The 21,616-nt window shown below is 33.1% G+C and overlaps 1 protein-coding gene across 2 annotated transcripts in view; it reads right to left on the bottom strand.

The window, feature by feature from the left end:
* The window catches only part of C28H8orf88 (chromosome 28 C8orf88 homolog), a 37,109-nt gene that overhangs the window by 4,358 nt on the left and 11,135 nt on the right, over positions 1-21,616 (bottom strand). For both annotated transcript variants that reach the window (XM_072803963.1, XM_072803965.1), the window contains one exon: positions 12,833-12,908. In XM_072803963.1, the coding sequence (XP_072660064.1) occupies positions 12,833-12,908 (76 nt within the window). The remainder of the gene's footprint in view (positions 1-12,832; positions 12,909-21,616) is intronic.

Genomic DNA, 21,616 nt, shown 5'->3' with positions numbered 1-21,616 from the left:
CACAAAAAATAGGTAATAGAAAACAATCCCCTTAGCACTTTATAGAAAAGTGCTAGACAAAAAAAAACAGACTAGACAAAAAAATCAGAAAATACTTAGATCTGCCCAATATCAACCACCTTGATTTAACTAACAATTATAGAAACTACATCAACAACTGCAAAATAACAAATTATTTTCAAGTGGACATGGTATAGTCACCACAACAGACCATGTGCTGGACTATAAAACAAGTCTCAATAAATTTAAGGGGTTTGAAAAAAAACACACAAACAACAAGGAGACATTACAAATATCAAACATACAAAATATTATGTACAAAGAGACTTCTATGAACAAATTATACATCAAACAAATCTGACAACCAAATTTATCCAATTCTAGGATAAATACAGAAGCTATCAAAACTGAGTAACAAGAGAAAATCTGAACAAATTATTAAGGAGATTTTATCAGTAATCAAAAATGTCCCAACAAACAAAAATCCAGGACCAGACAACTTCACAAATTCTACCAAACATTCAAAGAATTAGTATCAATCCTTGTAAAACTCTTCCAAACTCTCCTAAACTCATGGGACCAGCCTTATCCTGATAGATCCTCTTCTCGAAGGATGCCACCAAAAAATCAGACCTTGATAAATACAAATGCAAAAATCCTCAACAAAATATTAGCAAAGAAAATTCAACAATACATTAAAAAGATCATGGTGGGTACAGAGGAAACATACCTCAACATAATAAAACACAAGTAAGATGAACTCACAGTTAAAATCATACCCGATGTGAAAAGTTGAGTTTCTCTAAGGAAGTTTCTTTAAGATTAGGAACAAGACAAGGATGTCCACTCTTGTCACTTTTATTCAACATAGTACCGGAAGTCTTGGCCACAGCAATCAGACAAGAAATAAGAAATACAAGGCATTCAAATTGGTAAGAAAGATGTAAAACTGTCTATTTGCATATGACACAATATTATATACAGAAAACCCTAAAGACTCTACAGAAAAAAATACTAGAATACGTGAATTTGGTAAGATGCAAAATACAATTAAAATACAGAACTCTATTATGTTTCTATACACTAATTACAAGTTATCAGGAAGAGAAATTAAGGAAACAATCCCATTTATATCTTCATTAGAAAAACAAAATACCTAGGAAAAAATTTAGCCAAGGAGGTAAAAACCAAAAACAAAACCAAAAACCCTATCTTTAAAAACTGTAACACACTGATGAAAGAAATTGGAGATGACACAAATAATGCCATGTTAATGGCCTGGAAGAACTGATACTATTAAAATGTTCATATTATCCAAAGGAATTTACAGATTCAATGCAATCGCTATTAAAATATTAATGGCATTTTTCACAACTAGAACAACAAAAAAAAAATCCTAAAACGTGTGGAACCAAAAAAGACCATGAGCAGCCAAATCTATCTTGAGAAAGAACAAAACTGGAGGTATCACAGTCCAATTTGAAACTATACTACAAAGCTATAGTAATGAGAACATTATGGTACTAGCACCAAAAAAACAAAAAAACAAACAAACAAACAAAAAACCCTACAGATCAAATGGAACAGAATAGGGAGGCCAGAAACAAACCCACATTTATATGGTCAATTAATCTATGATAAAGAGGCAAGAATACACTACAATGGGGAAAAGGCAGTCTCTAAGGGGTGCCTGGGTGGCTCAGTCAGTTAAGTGTCTGCCTTCAGCACAGGTTATGATCCCAGAGTCCTGGGACTGAGCCTTGTGTGAGGCTCCCTGCCCAGCTTGTGTTCTGGCCCTCTCTCTCTCTCTCTCAAATAAATTAATAAAATCTCTTTTAAAAAAGTCTCTTTAATAAATGATGCTGGGAAAACTGGACAGCACATACAAAAGAATGAAATGACCGTTTTTTTTTTATTTATTTTGAAATGACTGTTTTCTTATACCACATACAAAAATAAATTCAAAATGGATAAAAGAGCTACAAGTAAGACTTAAAATCATAAAACTCCTAAAATAAAATATAAAGTAGTAATATCTTAGAACTCAGTCTTAGCAATATTTTTTTTTTTTTTGGATCTGTCTCATGAGGCAAGGGAAATAAAAGCAAAAATAAACCATTGGAACTACATCAAATTAGTTTTTGCAAGGAAAAGCAACCAACAAAATGAAAAGACAACCTACCAAATAGGAGAAGATATTTGCAAATGATACATCTGATAAGGGGTTAATCTAAAATATACAAAGAACTCTACAACTCTACACCAAAAAAAAAAAAAATCCAAGAATAGACATTTTTCCAAAGAAGACACACAGATGGCAAAAAGAAAATATGTTCAACATAAGCATCAGAGAGATATAAATCAAAACCACAATGAGTTATCACTTCATACCAGTCAAAATAGCTAGTATATCAAAAAGGTAATAAATAACAAACATTGACAAGGATATGGAGAAAAGGAAATTCATGCACTACTTGTGGGAATGTAAATTGGTACAGACACTATGAAACAGAGTATTGAAGGTTCTTCAAAAAATTAAAAATAGAAATATAAAATCCAGCAATTCTGCTTCTGGGTTTTTACCCAAAGAAAACAAAAACACTAATTCAAAAATATATATGTACCCCTACATTCACTGCAGCATTATTTACAATAGCCAAGATACAGAAGCAGCTTGTTTACTGACATAGGAATGGATAAAGAAAATGTGCTGTATAATGGAATATTATTCAACCATAAAAAAGAATGAAATCTTACCATTTTGACAACATAAATGAACTTAGCATTAAGTGAAGTGAAATAAGTCAAATAGAGGAAGACATATATAAGTAAAACCTCACTTATATGTGAAATCTTAAAAAGAAACTAAGGTCACCAAATAGATTGGAGGTTGCCAGAGACAGGGGATAGAATGTGAGCAAAGTAGAGAAAGGGGATCAAAAGGTATAAATTTCCAGTTATAAAATAAATAAGTCATGGGAATGTATTATGCAGGATGGTGACTATAGTTAATAATACTGTACCACACATTTGAAAGTTACCAAAAGAGTACAACTTAAAGTTCTCGTCACAAGAAAAAAAAATGTGGAACTATGTATGGTGACAGATGTTAAGTAGACTTATTGAGATGGTCATTTCCCGATATAAACAAATTTTGAATCATTATGTTTTACACCTGAAACTAATGTATATATCAACTGTACTTCAACAAAAAAATGCTAAAAAAAACAATTCAAGAGACTTGAAATCATACAGACTATATTCTCTGATAACAAAATTAAGAAATCCAGAAAATTTTCAAATATCTTACTTCAAATATCTTATAAATTAACATATTTCAAAATAATTCACAAGTCAAAGATAAAATAATGAGGCAATTAAAAATATTTTAAAGTGAATGACAATATATGTTATAATGTCAAAATTTGTGTATAGCTAAAGCAGTGCTCCAATAGAAATTTATAAATTCTTATAAGAAAGTATCTACAACAAATGACCTAACAATCCATTTTAAAATGCTAGAAAAAAGAACTAAACCTTAAGTATAAAAAATAAATTTGTAAGGAGATATCACCAAAATAGAAAACAACGTCAGATTAAAATAGCAAAAGTTGGTTCTTTGAAAAAGAGAAACAAATTTGACAAATCTTAGGCTAGATTCATTAAGAAAAGAACACAAAAAACAAATGTGAAGATCAAAAGTGGCTGTCCAGGGGCACCGGGGTGGCATAGTCACTTAAGTGTCCAGCTCTTGGTTTCAGGTCAAGTCATAATCTTAGGGGTCATGGGATCAAGCCCCATGTTGGGCTCTGCTTAAGATTCTCTCTCCCCCTCCCTCTGCCTGTCTTTCCTCCCACCCCCACTCTTTCTCCCTCTCTAAATAAAAACAGTTTTTTAAAAAGGGGTTGTCCACAGATTGTACAGATGTTAAATAGAAAATAGGAGATACTATGAATAACTTTAAGCCAACATTTGGCAACTTGGATAAAATGGATATACTACAAATTTTGTGTGGACATATTTTTTTCATTTGTCTTTGGTAATTTTACCGGTAGAGTAAAATTGCTAGGTTTGTAGTACTTTGGAAATCAGGACCTCTTAGAATTGCTCTAACTAAAAAATCACATGAATTGTCAATACCAAGATAGATACTTTATATAAATGTAATCATATAATATGTAACCTTTTGTGTCTGGCTTCTTAGCATAACATTTTAGAGTTTCATTCTACCTAGAAGTTCCACTTAATGAAACTATCAATCAAGCATGTAATAGTACATTTTTAGATACACAAATTCAAAGATTTTACAAACAATACTCGTTTTTGAAGCTCCTGGAAAATGCACTTGAGCAAAATGAGGTTTATCAAAAAAGAAGAAAACATAAGGGTCAAGAAACAAGAGAGTAAAGTCAGCAAAAGTAACCAAGAAAGAAACTCTAAAAATCTATTTCTCCACCAAAGCAACAACAGTCAAAAACTTCCAGAACCAACTTTTTCTGAATTTTAAAATAAAAAGCTTACAAAACCAGGGTAATACTTAATACTTAATAAAGAACAGCTAAATTTAGTAAAGAGTTTTGTGGCATTTTAACTTGCCTGAGAGCATCTCCCCCAAACCAGCTTGGCAATGGCCTTGAAAACAACTGCTCTCATTCCTGATACAGGTTGCCAGTACTGGTGAGAGCAATGCAAATCATATTCTCAGAGAACTGTGGTTGTTCATTTTGACCTGTCTGGTGACCCCCTAAAGAACTATCTTAAAGGACTTGCCTGTATCTTACCTAAGAACTCTTCCAGGGCTGAGGCTGCTATCTGAATTCATTTGGCAAAACATTTACAGGAAAATGTATTAGCCAATTCCTCCTGGGAGAAGGGATAACAATTAAAGCAAATAATAGGAAAACCCAAAAAGCCTAGGAATAAAGATTAGGGAAAAAGATGCTTTGGGGAATAAGGGCATGGAAAGACTCAGATGTTCCTAGGACTCTAGAAGTTTATATGCATGCTAAAGGCTAGGCTCATGCTCACAGAAAGACTTGAGAAGGTCCTAAACTATCATCTCTGGCTGACCTTTAGGTTCCTCAGAAGTAAGAAGTCAAAGGAAGAGTTGTAAACTGCCCATTGAGTACTAAAGGCATACCCAACACACGTAAAGAAGCCATATACAAAGATTGGGAGAGGAAAAATAAAAAACAAAGATTGGGAGAGGTTTTTTCCTCTTGTTTTTTGGTTCTAGGTATTGAAGGAATTCTCTGCCAAATCATCAGCTGACCATGAAGATATCACAACAGAGACCTGAGTGGCCACATGTAACAAACATAGACTTTACAATATTAGTTGAGAAAAGTCACTAGACAACAAAAATTTCACAAGCAGCAACAATAGAGCCTAAAAAAGGGAAAAAATCTGATTTCCAGTTATACATTATAGTCAAAATACTGTTTTCAAAAACAACAAAATACAATGCATTCAAAGAATGAAGAAAGTATGGTCCCTATGAATGAATAAAAGAAATTTTCTCTGAGATGCAGACATTGGATTTACTAGAGAAAGACTTTAAATAAACTATTTTAAATATGCTCAAAGAACTAAAGGAAACCATGAGAAAGCACCTTGCCAAATAGAAAATATTGTTAAATAAAAATTATGAAAAGGACCCCGACAAATTCTGGAAAAGTGAAAAAATTCGCTAGAGTGGTTCAACAGCAGATATGAGCAAGTAGAATAAAGAGTAAGCAAATTTAAAGATAAGTCAATTGACATTACCCAGTCTGGGGAATAGAAAGAAAAAAGAAAAAGAAAAATGAACATAACCTAAGATACCTGTCAGACCACAGCTAGAATGCCAACAAACGTACAGTGAGAGTCACAGGAGGAGAGGGGAGAGAGAAATGACAAAAAAAAAAAAAAAAATACTTAAGGAAATAATGGCAGAAAGACTTAAGACAAATTTGATGAAATACATACAATGACATATCCAAGAAGCTTAATGAACTACAAACTGGATACACTCAAAGAGGTTCACACTGAGATGCATTATACGCAAACTATTATAAGATGATCCTGAGGCCAGCAAGAGCAGCAATTAGTCACTTACAAGGGATTCTCAATTGGATAAAATGCTGATTTCTCATCAGGAACCATGGAAGCCAGAAGGCAGTGGGGAAGACAAAGTACTGAAAGCAAAAAATCAACCAAAAATCTATATGCAGCAAAACTACCTTCAGAAAGAAAAAAGAAACTGAGACATTCAAAGATAAACAAAAACTGACAGTTCATTGCTTAGAAAAAAAAATGCTAAAGGGAATCTTTTAACTTGAAATTAAAAAGTATAAAGTAACCAGAATTAGGATGCCTGGGGTGGCTCAGGGTTGAGTGTCTGCCTTCAGCTCAGGGTGTGATTCCAGGCTCAGGATTGAGTCCCACAAGGGGAGCCTGCTTCTCCCTCTGCTTATGTCTCTGCCTCTCTTGCTGCACCTCTCATGAATGAATGAATGAATGAATGAACAAATAAATAAATAAATCTTAAAAAAAATAATAAAGTAACTGGAGTCCACATTGATAAGTAAAAACCAGTAAACTTAACTACACTGGAAAGCTAAAAACTAGTATCAATGAATTTTTGGATGTAACTTCCCCTTATTCCTATATGACTTGAAATACAAATACATAAAATTGCAGATTTATAAATCTAGGTTGATAGATTACACAACATATAAAGATGGAATTTGTCATAATGGCAATGTAAAGGTGGGATGGAACTATAGGGGCAGAGTTTTATATAATATTGAAACTAAAGTGTTATTAATTCAAATTACATTGTTGTAAATTAAGTAGTTCCCCAGTGCAACTGCCAGGAAAATAACTTCAAAATATACAGTAAGGGGAATGAAAAAGAAATAAAAATGATACAGTAGAATCTATTAAACACAAAAGAAGGTATTAATGGAGGAAATGTAAAACCAAAAAAGATATAAGACTTCTAAAAGACAAATACAAAATGGGTGTAGTTAGTCCTTCCTTATTAGTAATTACAACTGAATGTCAGTCATAAACACTCCAATTAAAAGACAGAAATTGGCAGAATGCATTAAGAATACGATCCAATTATATGCTGTTTGACAACGATGATACTCACTTTAGATCCAATTATAAAAATAAGTTAAAAGTGAATGAATGAAGATGTGTGACACAGATAATAACCAAAAGAGAGTTGGAGTGGGTATACTAATAACAGATAAAAACAGACTTTAAGACAAAAATTGTTACAAGAGATAAAGGAGAACATTATAGAATGGTAAAAGGGTCAATTCACTAAAATAACAATTATGAACATATATTACCTAATAACAGAAAGGAAAACTGATGGAACTGGAGGCACACGGAGAATTTAATAATAACAGCTGGAGATTCCAAGGATCCTACTTTCAATAAAGAACAGAAAAACTAGACAGATGATCAACAAGGAAATAAACAGAGGGCATGAACAACACTATAAGCCAACTACACCTAACAAACACGTACAGAACACTTCATTTAAAAACACCAGAATGCACATTCTTCTGAAATAGACACGAAACTTTCTTCAGGATCAACCATGTTAGGCTACAGAATAAGTCTTAAAAAGTTTAAAAAACAATGGTATCATACAAAATATCCTGACTATAATGTATTGAAATTAGAAATCAATATCAGAAGTAAAACTGGAAAATGCATGAATATGTGGAAGTTAAAAACATACTCTTAAACCAATGGATCAAAGAATAAATAACAGAGGATTGAGAAAATACTTTGAGACAAAAGAAAACAAAGACACAACATACCAAAACTTAAAGGATACAGCAAAAGCAGCACCCAGATAAAAAATTATAACTACAAATGCCTATATTAAAAAAGAATAGCTCAAATCAATACCTAACATCAAACATTAAGGAACTATAAAAAGAATGGCAGGCTAAATCGAAAGCTAACAGAATGAATGAAATAATAAAGATGAGTAAAGATAAATGAAATAGAGATAAAAAATAAACCAACAAGGCAAAGGTTGATTATTTGGTAAGATCAAAATTGACAAAGATCAACTAGAAAAAAGACTTAAATTACTAAGATCATGAATAACAATGATTTTGTATCCTGCAACTTTGCTGAATTCATTTATCAGCTCTACTAATTTTTTACATTAGTAGAGTTTTAGGGTTTTCTATGTATAAGACTGTGTCATCTGTGAATAGAAATTACTTTGTCCTTTCAAATTTGAATGTCTTTTATTTATCTTTCTCAACTACATGCTCTGGGTAGAACTTCCAGTATAATGTTGAATAAAAGTTGTAAAAGTGATTATCCCTGACTTGCTCTTGATATTAGTGGGGGAAAACTTGCAATCTTTCACTACTATGTATATGCTTTTGATATACATCCTTTATTATGCTGAGGAAATTCCCTTTTATCTCTTGCTTGCTGAGAGTGTTTATTAAGAAAGGATGTTGGATATTGTCAAACGCTTTTTCTGTAACAACTGAGATGGTGATGTTATTTTTTTTGTTTTGCATTCTGTTAATGTGGTGTATTATACAAATTGATTTTCACATGCTGAACCACCCTTAGGATTAATCCCACATGGCCATGATATATAATCTTTTTATTCTGCTGCTGGGTTTGGTTTGGTGGTATTTTTGTACCTTATATTCTGAGGATTACTGATCTATAGTTTTCTTTTTGCATGATGTTTTTGTCTAGCTTTGGTATCAGAGTAATATTAGCCTTACGGGATAGATGAAAAGTGTTCTTCAAGTTTTTGGAAGAGTTTGAGAAAGTTGTGTTAATTCTTCTTTAAATGTTTGGTAGAATTCACCAGTGGAACTGTCAAGTCCTGAACTTTTCTTTGTTAGGAGATTTTCTTATTACAAACTCAATCTCCTTACTTGCTATATGCTTATTTAGATATTCTATTTCATCTTAAGGAAGTATTGGTAATTTCTGTTTTTAGTAATTTTTCTATTGCATCTAGCTTACCTAATAATTTGGTGGCATACACATAACAATTGGCAGTATTTTCTTATAATTCTTTTTATTTCAGTAAGCTTACAGTAATGTCCCTACACAAAATCAGCTGTGTTTTCTACACTATGAATGAACAGTCCAAAAAGGAAATTAAGAAAACAGTTCCACTGTCATGACAAGGAATAATTAGGAATAAATTTAACTGAAGAAGCACAAGACCTGTACACTGAAAACTGAGACACTGATAAAATAGACTGAAAAAAAAAATGGAAATATACCCCATGTTCATGGATTGAAAGTTTTAATACTGTTATAATCCCCCAAAGTAACCTACAAATTCACTAATATCCTATCAAAATTCTTTTGAAAGAAAAGGAGATTTTTTTTGCAGAAATGAAAATGCAGATCCTAAAAATAACATGGAATTGCAAGAAACCCCAAATAACCCAAACAACCTTCTGAAAGAACAAAGTTGAAGACTCACACTTCCCAATTTCAAAACTTTCTATAAAGCTATAGTAATCAAAACTGTGTGGTACTGGTATAGGATAGACATATAGATTAAGGGAACAAAACTAGAAGTTCAGGAATAAACACATACTCCTATACTCAAATGATTTTCAACAAAGAGGCCAAGATCATCAAATGGAGAAAAAATATCTCATTAATAAATAGTGGTGAGACAACTGGATATCCAAGGCAAAAACAAAACAAAACAAAAAAAAAAAAAGAATTGAAGGTGGGCTTATACTTACACCATATATAAAAGCTAACTCAAAATGGAAAAAAAGACCTAAATATAAGAGCTAAAACTCAAACTCATAGAAGTAAATCTCCGTGACTTGAGATTTGGCAATGATTTCTTACATATGACATCAAAACCATGAGCAACGAAAGAAAAAATAGACTTTATCAAATTTTTAAAAATTTGTACAGATAAGTACACTATCAAGAGAATGAAAAGAAACTCCAGTATAGAAGAAAATATGTGTAAATTATATATCTGATAAGTATATATCTGATAAAAGCCTTGAATCATATATCTGATAAAGGTCTAATACATAGATCTCAAATACCTTATATATACCTAAGTGTGTGTGTATGCAGGGGAAGAAAGGAAGTGAGCACGGGGACAGGGGAGGGAAGTGGCAGACAGAAAAAAGAGTTGAAAGTCTAGTATCCAGAACTTTTATAACTCAATCACAAAAAGAAAATAACCCAATTTAAAATATGGTCAAGGAACTTGGGTAGACCTTCTTACAAAGAAAAAATCTAAATGGTCAACAAGCACAGAAAAAGACACTCAATATCATTAGACAGTAGAGAAATGCAAATCAAAATCACAGTGAGATACCATTTCACACCCACTGGAATGACTATAATAAAAAAAGATCCTAACAAGGATGTCAAGAAATTGGAACCCTCACACACTGCTACTAAGAACGTAAATGGTATAGCCACTGTGGAAAACAGTTTGGCAGTTCCTCAAAAAGTTAAACACAGAATTATAATGGGACCTGGCAAGTCCACTCCCAGGTATATATCCAAGATAAATGATAATAGGTGTTCAAACACATACTTTCCACAAATATTCACAGCAACATTATTCATAACAGCCAAAAGGTTTACCCCAAATGCCCAACTGAGAGATGAACAAAATGTAACATATCCATACAAGAAAATATCATTTAGCCATAAAAAGGAATGAAAAATGAAATACTGATACATGCTACCCATGGATAAACCTTGAAAATCTTATGGTAAGTGAAAGGAATCAGACACAAAAAGTCACATATAATTCCAATTAGAGGAGATATCCAGAATAAGTATATCCATTAAGACAAAAAGTAGATCAGAGTTTGTCAGTGGCTGGGCAGAGGAGAGAATGGAAAATGACTACTTAAGGGGTATGAGGTTCCTCTTGGGATTATAAAAATGTTCTGGAACTAGACAGTGGTGATGTTTGTACACTACTATACTAAAAACCACCAAATTATACATTTCAAAATGACTTACTTCAATTAAAAAAGGAGAAAGAAAGGGCACCTAGATGGCTAAGTCAGTTAGTCAGCCAGCTCTTGATTTAAACTTAGGTTATGGTCTCAGGGTCATGAGATGGAGCCCCACATCAGGCTCCATGCTCAGTGCTCAGCACGGAGTCTACTTGAGATTCTTTCCTGCTTCCCTTCCCTCCCCCTCTGCTCCTCCCCTGGTGGAAGGAAGAGGAGAGGGGAGGGGAGGGGAGGGGAGGGGAGGGGAGGGGAGGGGAGGGGAGGGGAGGGGAGAGGAGAGGAGAGGAGAGGAGAGGAGAGGAGAAGAGAAGAGAAGGAAAGAAGGAAAGGAAGGAAGGGAGGGAGGGAGAGAGAGAGGGAGGAAATTAAATAAAAATTAAAAGGAGAAAGCAACCAAAGAACTGCAAAGGGGTATCCCATGATAATAGTAAAAGTACATTCCAGGACAACAGTACTGAAGAGTAAGCAGTCTATACTGGAAAAGGATCATGAAGGATTTTGAAAGAAAACCCTTCTCAGGGGGGAGAAAATACCAACTGATATATTTGTGTATAAGAAAAATATTATAGGTAAGTGTGACAGAGTTCTTGGAGCACTTAAGGAAAACAGTTAACAGCAGTTACATAGAAAAACAACATGATCATTAGCTCCAAGAAAAATAATGGATTGTCTGAAACAGATATGCACCTGTTGGCTAAGCAATTGTATTTACATTGTCTTATAATATAAAGAGTGGTAATGCTTTAACTGAAATTTGTGAAATAACTATACGGTAGAGAGGGAAGACAGAAGGGTGAAGAAGTGAGGCAACTGACATAGAAGACATAAATTCTCATTTTCCAAAATAGGCTGCCAATATCAAAAAATAAAGCTGGAAACAATTTAAACATTTTACTTAGAAATAGTTAAATACTAGAAGAAAAAGCTAACAGAGTACTTTCATGACTTTTAAATTATATAGACTGACAAAATCTAGAAGATAAATTAATAAATAACTCTTATTTTATTAAAAACTAGCCGGTAGGAGAGACTACTGGTTATCCCCAAGAGCAGCAGTTTTTCCCTTCTGTTTCAGCAACAGAATTAGCAGGCTACACAGCTAAAGATTACATTTTCCAGTCTGCTTCATACAGGATAGGATGACTAAGTTCTGGTCTATGAGTTATTAAGTGAAAGTGATATATGCTACTTACAGGTCATACTTTTAAGGAGAACTACCTCTCCCTTTTACGTCTTTCCTGATGGCTAGACAGGGAATATAGTGACTGAAGGAAAGGCATTCATCTTGGGCAGAGATAGAAGCCATATATTAAAGATGGCAAACTTGGGCAGCCCAGGTGGCTCAGCGGTTTAGCACCGCTTTCAGCCCAAGGCCTGGGCCTGGAGACCTGGGATTGAGTCGTGCGTCAGGTTCCTTGCGTGGGGCCTGCTTCTCTCTCTGCCTGTGTCTCTGCCTCTCTCTCTCTCTCTGTCTCTCATGAATAAATAAATAAAATCTTTAAAAAATAAATAAAAATAATAAAGATGGCAAAGCAATACGATTGAGTCCAGTAACATTTCACCAGAGCAGAATGAAGACACCAGCCCAATTATGAGCTGTTATAGAATATACAGAAATAAAATTCTACGTTGTTCAAGCCTTGTTGTTATGGTTTCTTCTCTAAAGCAGTCATATTTACCTATAGCATTTCTAATACAGACAGAAATCAACCAAAGGAATACAATAAAATTTATGTACATAAGGTTTGCAACTAAGCAGTTATTAAATAGGAATGCTAAGACTCCTTTATGAAATTTAGGAATTATGGTAAAAAATGTACCTTTTTTAACTGGAGACTGATGTTGCTGTTGTTCATTATGACCTTGAGTAAAGGCTTGCATTCCATTCGTCTTACACTATTAAAAGAAAAAAATATATACTTTTTAACTGGCTTAAAAAAAAATTTTTTTTATCATCCAAAACTATTTTCCTAATCAATCAAAGTATTAGTCAAAACATATTTCTGGACTAAAGGATAAGCAATCTTGTAAGAGAATGCTTATTAAAAATAAGCAAAAGAAAAAATCTTTCAAAATATATTCACCTGTATCTTTAACTATTTTGTCATGATTTTTTTTTAACTAACTCCCCTTCTGATTCCATGCTCACTGAGAAGTACCCTGATTATAATTTAATCTCCCTAGTGCATTTAATAAACTACCTGGAACCAATAAGAAAATATCATAGGCACATGACAGTAAGATTTCTCATGATAAAATAATGCGTTCTCGGATTTTATAAATCAGTTTCACAAATTTGGTCAATGCAATCTATCCTTCAGATAATCCCTTACGCTGACAAAAATCAGTTTGCAAATAGTCAGCCATACTCTGAACCATGGTAATTCATTAAGGTAGGTTTCTCTGAAGATATCTATCCTGAAAAATAAACATCTCTGCTCTATCAATCACGGTAGTAACAAGTTATAGCTCATTCCTTAAACATTTGCAAATTCTACCAAGGCAACTCTGCATGAAGTTAGAAAGATTAATTATTTAACCCTATGACACAATGAAGAGTAATGAGATAACTCTATAATACTGAATCATCAAAATAAGTTATCAGAAAAAAATTAAATTTTAGCAAAATTTTTAAGTAGAGGTAGAAAAATATGAAAATGCCAAAGATCTTCATTGTCCAAAGTTTTTCTTCCCATTAGATTTAATAAACAATAATATAACTATATAGTCCCTTCTAAAAATTTTTAAATTTAAAAATTTAAAGTGTGCAAAGGCACACTTCACTGACACTAAAATGCAAGCCCTAAAATCAAACTCAAAAGTAAATTATAATCTGAAGAAAACATTAAGAAATAATCTATTGGGATCCCTGGGAGGCGCAGCGGTTTGGCGCCTGCCTTTGGCCCAGGGCGCGATCCTGGAGACCTGGGATCGAATCCCACGTCGGGCTCCCGGTGCATGGAGCCTGCTTCTCCCTCTGCCTGTGTCTCTGCCTCTCTCTCTCTCTCTCTCTCTCTCTGTGAGTATCATAAATAAATAAAAATTAAAAAAAAAAAAGGAAATAATCTATTTTGGGATCCCTGGGTGGCTCAGCAGTTTAGCGCCTGCCTTTGCCCCGGAGTGTAATCCTGGAGTCCCGGGATCGAGTCCCACATCGGGCTCCCTGTGTGGAGCCTGCTTCTCCCTCTGCCTGGGTCTCTGCCTCTCTCTCTCTCATTCTCTCTCTGTGTCTTTCATGTATAAATAATATCTTTAGAAAAAAAAAAGAAATAATCTATTTTTAAAATAGTATCTAGGGGTACCCAGGTGGCTCAGCCAGTTAAGCATCTGCCTTTGGCTCAGGTCACGATCCCAGGGTCCTGGGATTGAGCCCTGCATTGGGGTCCCTGCTGAGAAGGGAGCCTGCTTCTCCCTCTCCCCCTACTCATGCTCTCTCTTGCTATCTCTCTCTCTCTCTCTCTCTCTCTCTCAAATAAATAAATAAATAAGATCTTTAAAAAAATAGTATCCGAAAGAAGAAAATACTTAGGAATAAATTTAACCAAGGTGGTGAAATAGTTGCACATGGAAAACATTAAGATACTAAAGAAATTAAAGATGGCATAAATAACTAGACGATATTCTATGTTCATAGATTGAAAGAATACTGTTAAAATGTCCTTAACTATCTGCAATGATCTACAGATTCAATGCAATCCCTTCAAAATTCAAATAGTACTTTTTTTATAGCTAAAGCCATCCTAAAATTCATATGGAAAAACCCTAAAACACCATGAGCAGTCAAAGTAATCTTGAGTAAGAACAAAGCTGTAGCCATCACACTTCCGATTTTAAACTATGTTACAAAGCTAAATAATCAAAACATTACAATACTGGCATAAAAAACAAACAATGGGACACCTGGCTTGATCTCGGGGTTGTGAATTCGAGCCACATGTTAGGTATAGAGATTACTTAAAAATAAAATCTTTTTTTTTTTAAAAGAAGACACAACCTAGAAATAGACCCACATATATATTCAACTAATCTCTGACAAGGGAACCAAGGATACACAATGGAGAAGGGATAGTCTCTTCTAAAAATAGTACTGGGAAGATTGGATATTCAAATACAAAAGAATGAAATTGGATCCTTAGCTTATATACAAAAAATAAACTGAAAATAGATCAAAACCAAATACAAGACCATAAAAACCATCAAAGAAAACATATGGAAAATGCACAACACTGGTCTTGGAAATGATTTTTGGGGTATGACATCACAAGCACAAGCAACAAAACTAAAAAATAAGTAAGTGGGACTACATCAAACTAAAACAGTACAGCAAAAGGAGCAAACAACAAAATGAAACAGCAACCTACTGAATGGGAGAAAATATTTGCCAATCATACTTCTAATATGGGGTTAGTATCCAAAATATCAAGGTCTCATATAACACAATAGCAAAATAATAATAATAATCTGATTTACAAATAGGCAGAGGACTTGAATAAACATTTTTCCAAAGAAAACATTTCATGCCAAGTGGTACATGAAAAGATGCTCAACATTGCTAAATCATCAGGGTAATGCAAATCAAAATGACAGTGAGATATCCCTCACACCTATTAGGAAGGCTATTACCAAAAAGACGAGATAATTGTTGGCAAAAATGGGGGAGGGGGAGGAATTCTTGTACAATGTTGGTAGGAATGAAGATTGGTTCAGCCATTTTGGAAAACAGTATGGAAGTTCCTCAAAAAATTAAAAGTAGAACTACCAAAAGATCCAGCAATCCCAGTTCTGGGTATATATCCAAAGGAAATGAAATCACTGTCTTGAAGACTGTACATTCCCATGTTCATCCACTGGAGTATTATTCACAATAGCCAAGATAAGGAAATAACTTACATATCCATCAACAGATGAATGGATAAGCAAAATGTGATAGAGATAGATGAAAAGTTTACAAATAGAATATTATTCAACCATAAAAAAAGAAAATCCTGCCATATGTTACAACATGGATGAACCTGGAAGACATTATACTAAGTGAAATAAACCAGACACAAAGACAAATATTGTATGATCTCATTTATATATGAAATGTTAAAAAATCAAACTCACAGAATTAGAAAATAGAATGATGAGTGCCAGGGGCTAAGGATAGTGGAAATGGGGAGATGCTGGTCAAAGAATACAAATTTTCAATTACAAAATAAATAAGTTCTGGAGATATATTGCACAGCATGGTGATTATAAGTAATATTGTACTATATACTTGAAATGTGCTAAGATCTTAAGTGCCCTCCCACTCCCCCACAAATTTGGTAACTATATGAAGTGATGAATGTGTTAATTAATTGTTATAATCATATCACAATGTATATATGCATAAATGATCAAGTTACATACTTTTATTAAAAAAATCATGTTGTATAGCCTAACTATATTCAATTTTTGTCAATTATACCTCAAGAAAACTGGAAAAAATTGTACTTTGTCATTTCAGCATATATTAGCAAAAATATATAAAAATATATAAATATATAAAAATACTGATTATTTCAAATCTTTCATAGCATGTAAGAAAGTACATCTACCAAAATTTTATAATTTTTTCAATTATAATCTTATAATAAAATCATATATAATCTTACAAATTTAACAATCTTATATAATCTAATCAATAAAGCTGGAGAATTCTATAATAAAGATATGCAGAAAGTGTGATGGAAAGAATGAGCAAGAGTATCAAAGTTGGCTTAAAAACGTCAGGAAAGGCTTTACATGATGCATAACACTCAGAGGATCAGTAGTAGCTAGGCTGGCTTGACTAGTAAAAAATGAATGTTTATGGAAGAAAAGAGCAGCTTTGTGTTGGGATGCATGGGGTAATACAGCTAGTTTAGGAAATGGAAAATCAAATAGGCTTAAATAAAGCAAAAGAAACAGTAGGTCTTTTTTTTTTCCAAGTCAAGGTTCTTTGCAATTTATGGTACAATACCCAATATTCTATTTAGCTTTTTCATATTTATAGCAAAAATGTTCCCAGCTCCTGTCGCTCATCTTAAACAACTGTACGCGAAAAAAAAAAAAAAAAACTGTACACGACTGAGATAACAAAGGAGAATTAGAGGTTAAATGCATATCAAACTCTACTCCTAGAACAAAAGTTAAACAGGAAAAACACTAACTCATTTAGAGTTAATTTCTGTAGTATAAAAGAGCTCCTACAAACAATAATAATAATAATAATAATAATAATAATGCCTATAAAAAAGAATGGGCAAAGGCCGGGAACTGATAATACAGATGAAAGAAAATTCAAATTACTGTTTTGTTTTGTTTTGTTTTTTTAAGATTTTATTATTTTAGAGAGAGAGCATGAGTCAAGGGGGAAGTGGAGGGAGGGAGGGAGAGAGGGAGAAAGAATCTCAAGCCAACTCTGTGCTAAGAGCACAGTCCAACATGGGGCCCAATCTCAGGACACTGAGATCATAATCTGAGTTGAAACCAAGAGTCAGATGCTTAACCAACTGAGCCACCCAACCACCTCAAATTACTCATAAATAAATCAAAGATGGCTATAAAATCTTGACATTCCTCCCAACAACAAGTCAATTCTTTATCTCCTCCCCTGGAATCTGAGCAAGTTCTGTGACTGCTGAAACAGATCTAATACAGTAGATATAACACTCTACTGATTTCCAGGCTTTAAGAGTCTTCCACTTCTTATCTTTTAGAACTTTAGCCATGGAACCCAAACATGGTGTTGTGAAAAGCCCAAGACACTTGGAAAGGCCATTTGTGTTCCTTCCGTTACACTGAAGCAGGTGAACCCTAAGCCAATACCCAGCATCAACTGCCAGCCATGTAAGTAAGCCATTTGCCATCCAGTCAAGACTTTAAATGACTCTGATCCTAGATGCTACCTGACTGTATGCACATTACTGAACTTAGAAAAAGGTCCCTGACACCAGTCAACCCACAGAGCCATGAAAGATAAGAAGAAGCTATTTTTCAAGTCAAAGTTTTAAAGAAAAATTTTTATGAGGTAATAATAAAAAACAGAAGTTAAAAGAAGTTATTCAAACATAGGGAAGGTAATACCAGAGAGAAACATGGATTTATACAAAGAAATTAAGAGCACTGGAAATGGAATAAATGAAGGTGAAGTAAAACTCATTCTTTTACTTAAGTTATTTTAAAAGATAACACAGGAAATCAAAAATAACAGCAATGCATTATGTATTTATAGTACAAGCTACAGTAAAGTTATTCCCATAATAGAACGTGTTATGGAACATGAATGGGAGGTAAAAGTCTACAAAAAAAAAAAAAACTATCAGATCTAATAAGTGAATTTAATGAGATCAATATACAAAAACCAATACTATTTCTGTATCCTACCAACCAGCATGTAGAATTTGAAATTTACAAAAAATACCACTTATAATAGTATCAAAAAATATGAAATGCTTATAATAAATTTGGCAAAAGATCTTCAAGACCCCATTCTAGAAAATACAAAAAAAAGGAAATATGTGCTCACAAATCAGAAGACTCAATATTGTTAAGATGTTAATTCTTCTCAAATTAATCCTTACACTCAATCAAAATTGCAGTAGACTTTTTTTTGCAGAAATTAGCAAGCTCATTTAAAAATTATATGGAAATGCAAACAGCTAAACAGCTGAGACAAATTTGAAAAAGACTGTAGTGAACTTCACTATCTTATATCAAGACTTATCATAAACCTACAGCAGTCTGTAAAATGTGATCTTGACAAAAAGATGGACATACAGAAGACCTATGTACAGTTGGTGACTATCGTTAACAATACTGTATTATATAACTGAAAGTTAAGAGAATAAATTTTTTTAAGATTTTATTTATTCATGAGAGACATAGAAAGAGAGAGAGAAGAGAGAGAGGCAGTGAAACAGGCAGAGGAAGAAGCAGGCTCCCTGCAGGGAGACCGATGTGGGCCTTGATCCCAAGATCACAGGATCACACCCTGAGCTGAAGGCAGATGCTCAACCACTAAGCCACCCTCTAAGAGAATAAACCTTAAATGTTCTCACCATAACAACAACAAATAGTAATTATGTGAAATGAAGAATATTTTAACTAAATTCATTGTGGCAAGCATTTTGCAACATATAAATGTATCAAATCATCTTACTGTATATCTTAAGCTTAGTTACATGTCAATTATATCTCAATAGTTGGCATAAAAGACATATAAATCAATAAAGCATAATAAAGTTTAGAAATAAACTCACACATGTATACTGATTTTCAATACTCTCACAATTCAGTGAACCCAAACAACCCAAAATCAAAAACCCAAATAAGGCAAACAACCCAAATATCAAAAATATGCAAAATATTTGAACAGACACTTCACCAAAGAAAAAAGAAAAATACAAATGGAACAGAAGCTCATGATAAGATGCTCAATCTCATTAATCATTATGAAAATGCAAATTTAAGATACAATTAGATACTAACACATACTACAATGGCTAAAATTGGTAGGCTATGAAGCAACTGGAACTGGCACATACTACTGGTGGGACTATAAGATAGTACAATCACGATGGAAAACATTTTGACAGTTTCTTATAAAGCTAAACAAACTTCTCATAAAACCCATAAATTCCATTCCTGTGTATTTGTGTGTATGTCCACACACAAATTTGAACACAATCGTCCAGAGCAACATTATTCATAATATCCAAAACCTAGATACAAGTCAATGTTTACCACCTGATGAATAAGCAAACTGTCCTATAGTCATAGAGCAGAATACTATTTCACATTAAAAAGAAACCAACTAAAAAAAGAAAAAGAAGAACCCACTACTGATATATACATAACACAAAAGAATCTCAAAAACATTATGCTGAGCAAAAAAAATCCAACACCAAATGATATATATGTATGATTTCATTTACATGACATTCTAAAATTGTCAAAACTCATTTACAGTTAAAGAAAGCAGATCAGTGGATGCCTGGAGGAGGAAGGAGCATTAGGGATTAGTGGAAGCGGGGATGATGAATGACTATAAAGGGACATAAGGGCACTTAGAGGAAAGATCAAAATGTATCTTCATTGTGGGGTTAGTTATATAGGGTATATATTTGTCAAACTCATTGAACAAATGGGTTCATTTCACTGTAAATTATACCTTAATGAAGTTGTTTAAAAAATACACAGCAAAAAGTATCTATCATATATGTGGCATTTCTGACATAGGTTCTAGTAGTTTTTCCATTATAACTGAAGCAGCAGATAAAATTTTAAGTTTAGAAGTAAATTTAATTAAATGATTTGGTTTTCTTCTATAAAATTTGCAATATTAAATATACTCTTTTTACACATAAAGCTTTTTGAAAAAGGTCGATGTTTCCAAAAAGAGTTACAAACATTACTATTATGTTAGTTAGGGATATGCTAGCTGCTAGAATAAAACAAAACATTAGAGACTTATAAAAAATTAATATAAAGAGTAATTAAGATACCACCGTACTGACATAGAGAGATGCAAATAGGTCAATGGAACAGGATAAAGAGCCCAGAAAAAGACCCTATACATATGAAAACTTATTATATAATAAAGATGTCATAAATCTATATGGAAATAATAGATTATTCAATGAATTATACTTGACGACTGGTCATACATGAAAACAATTAGATTTCTATCTCGTATCATACAAAAAAATCAATTTCAGGTAGACTATACCTGAACATGTATGTAGGAAAATACCTTTTGATATCAGGGATGGGAAGACCTCACAAACAATGACACAAAAAGTGAAATCATAAAGAAATCTTAATATGACTATATTAAGATTTAAAACTTCTGAACAAAAACATCATAAAAAAGGAACAATTTTCTCATAGACTATATTCCCAGGAAATAATTTATTTGTTCTGCATACAAAAAAGAGAATTAAAATCCAAAATATAGCTTAAAGGCATATAAACCAAAAATAAAAACACAACCTAAGAAAAATGGGCAAATGATATGAATTGGCAATTCAGAAAAAAGGGAAAATCCAAATGGAAAATTAAGCACATGAAAAGATGCTTCACATCACAAATAATAGAAAATTAAAAATTAAAACCAACAAAAATATATAATTTCTCAGGGGCACCTAGGTGGTTCAGTCAGTTCAGCGTCTGCCTTCGGCTCAGGTCATGATCTCAGGGTCCTGGGATCAAGCCCCGTGGTCCTCTGCCCCTCTCCCAACTCATGTGCACACTTTCTCTCAAATAAGTAAAAATCTTATTTAAAAAAAAAAATTCTTATCCATTAAACAAGACAAAATATTGAAGTCTGATGATAACAAAGTAAGGATGTAGAAAAATCAGACCTCTCCTACATTGCTCATGCAAATCACTTTGGAGAGTAACTTAGCAGTAAATAAGAACAGTGAAGATAAGATTACCTGTTAACAGTACTTCTACTTCAGTTTTATAAAGCAGAAAACCTCTCAAATAGTATAAAATATAACATATGAATGGATGTTCACTAGAGATTTTATTATAAAATACAAACAAGTGCCAAGCCCACCAACAAGAAATGGAATAAAAAATATAGCATATTA

This window comes from Canis lupus, chromosome 28 (assembly GCF_048164855.1).
Source record: "Canis lupus baileyi chromosome 28, mCanLup2.hap1, whole genome shotgun sequence".
Lineage (NCBI taxonomy): Eukaryota > Metazoa > Chordata > Mammalia > Carnivora > Canidae > Canis > Canis lupus.
The sequence above is the reverse complement of the archived record's forward strand: the minus strand, read 5'-3'. Positions and strand labels throughout refer to the sequence as shown.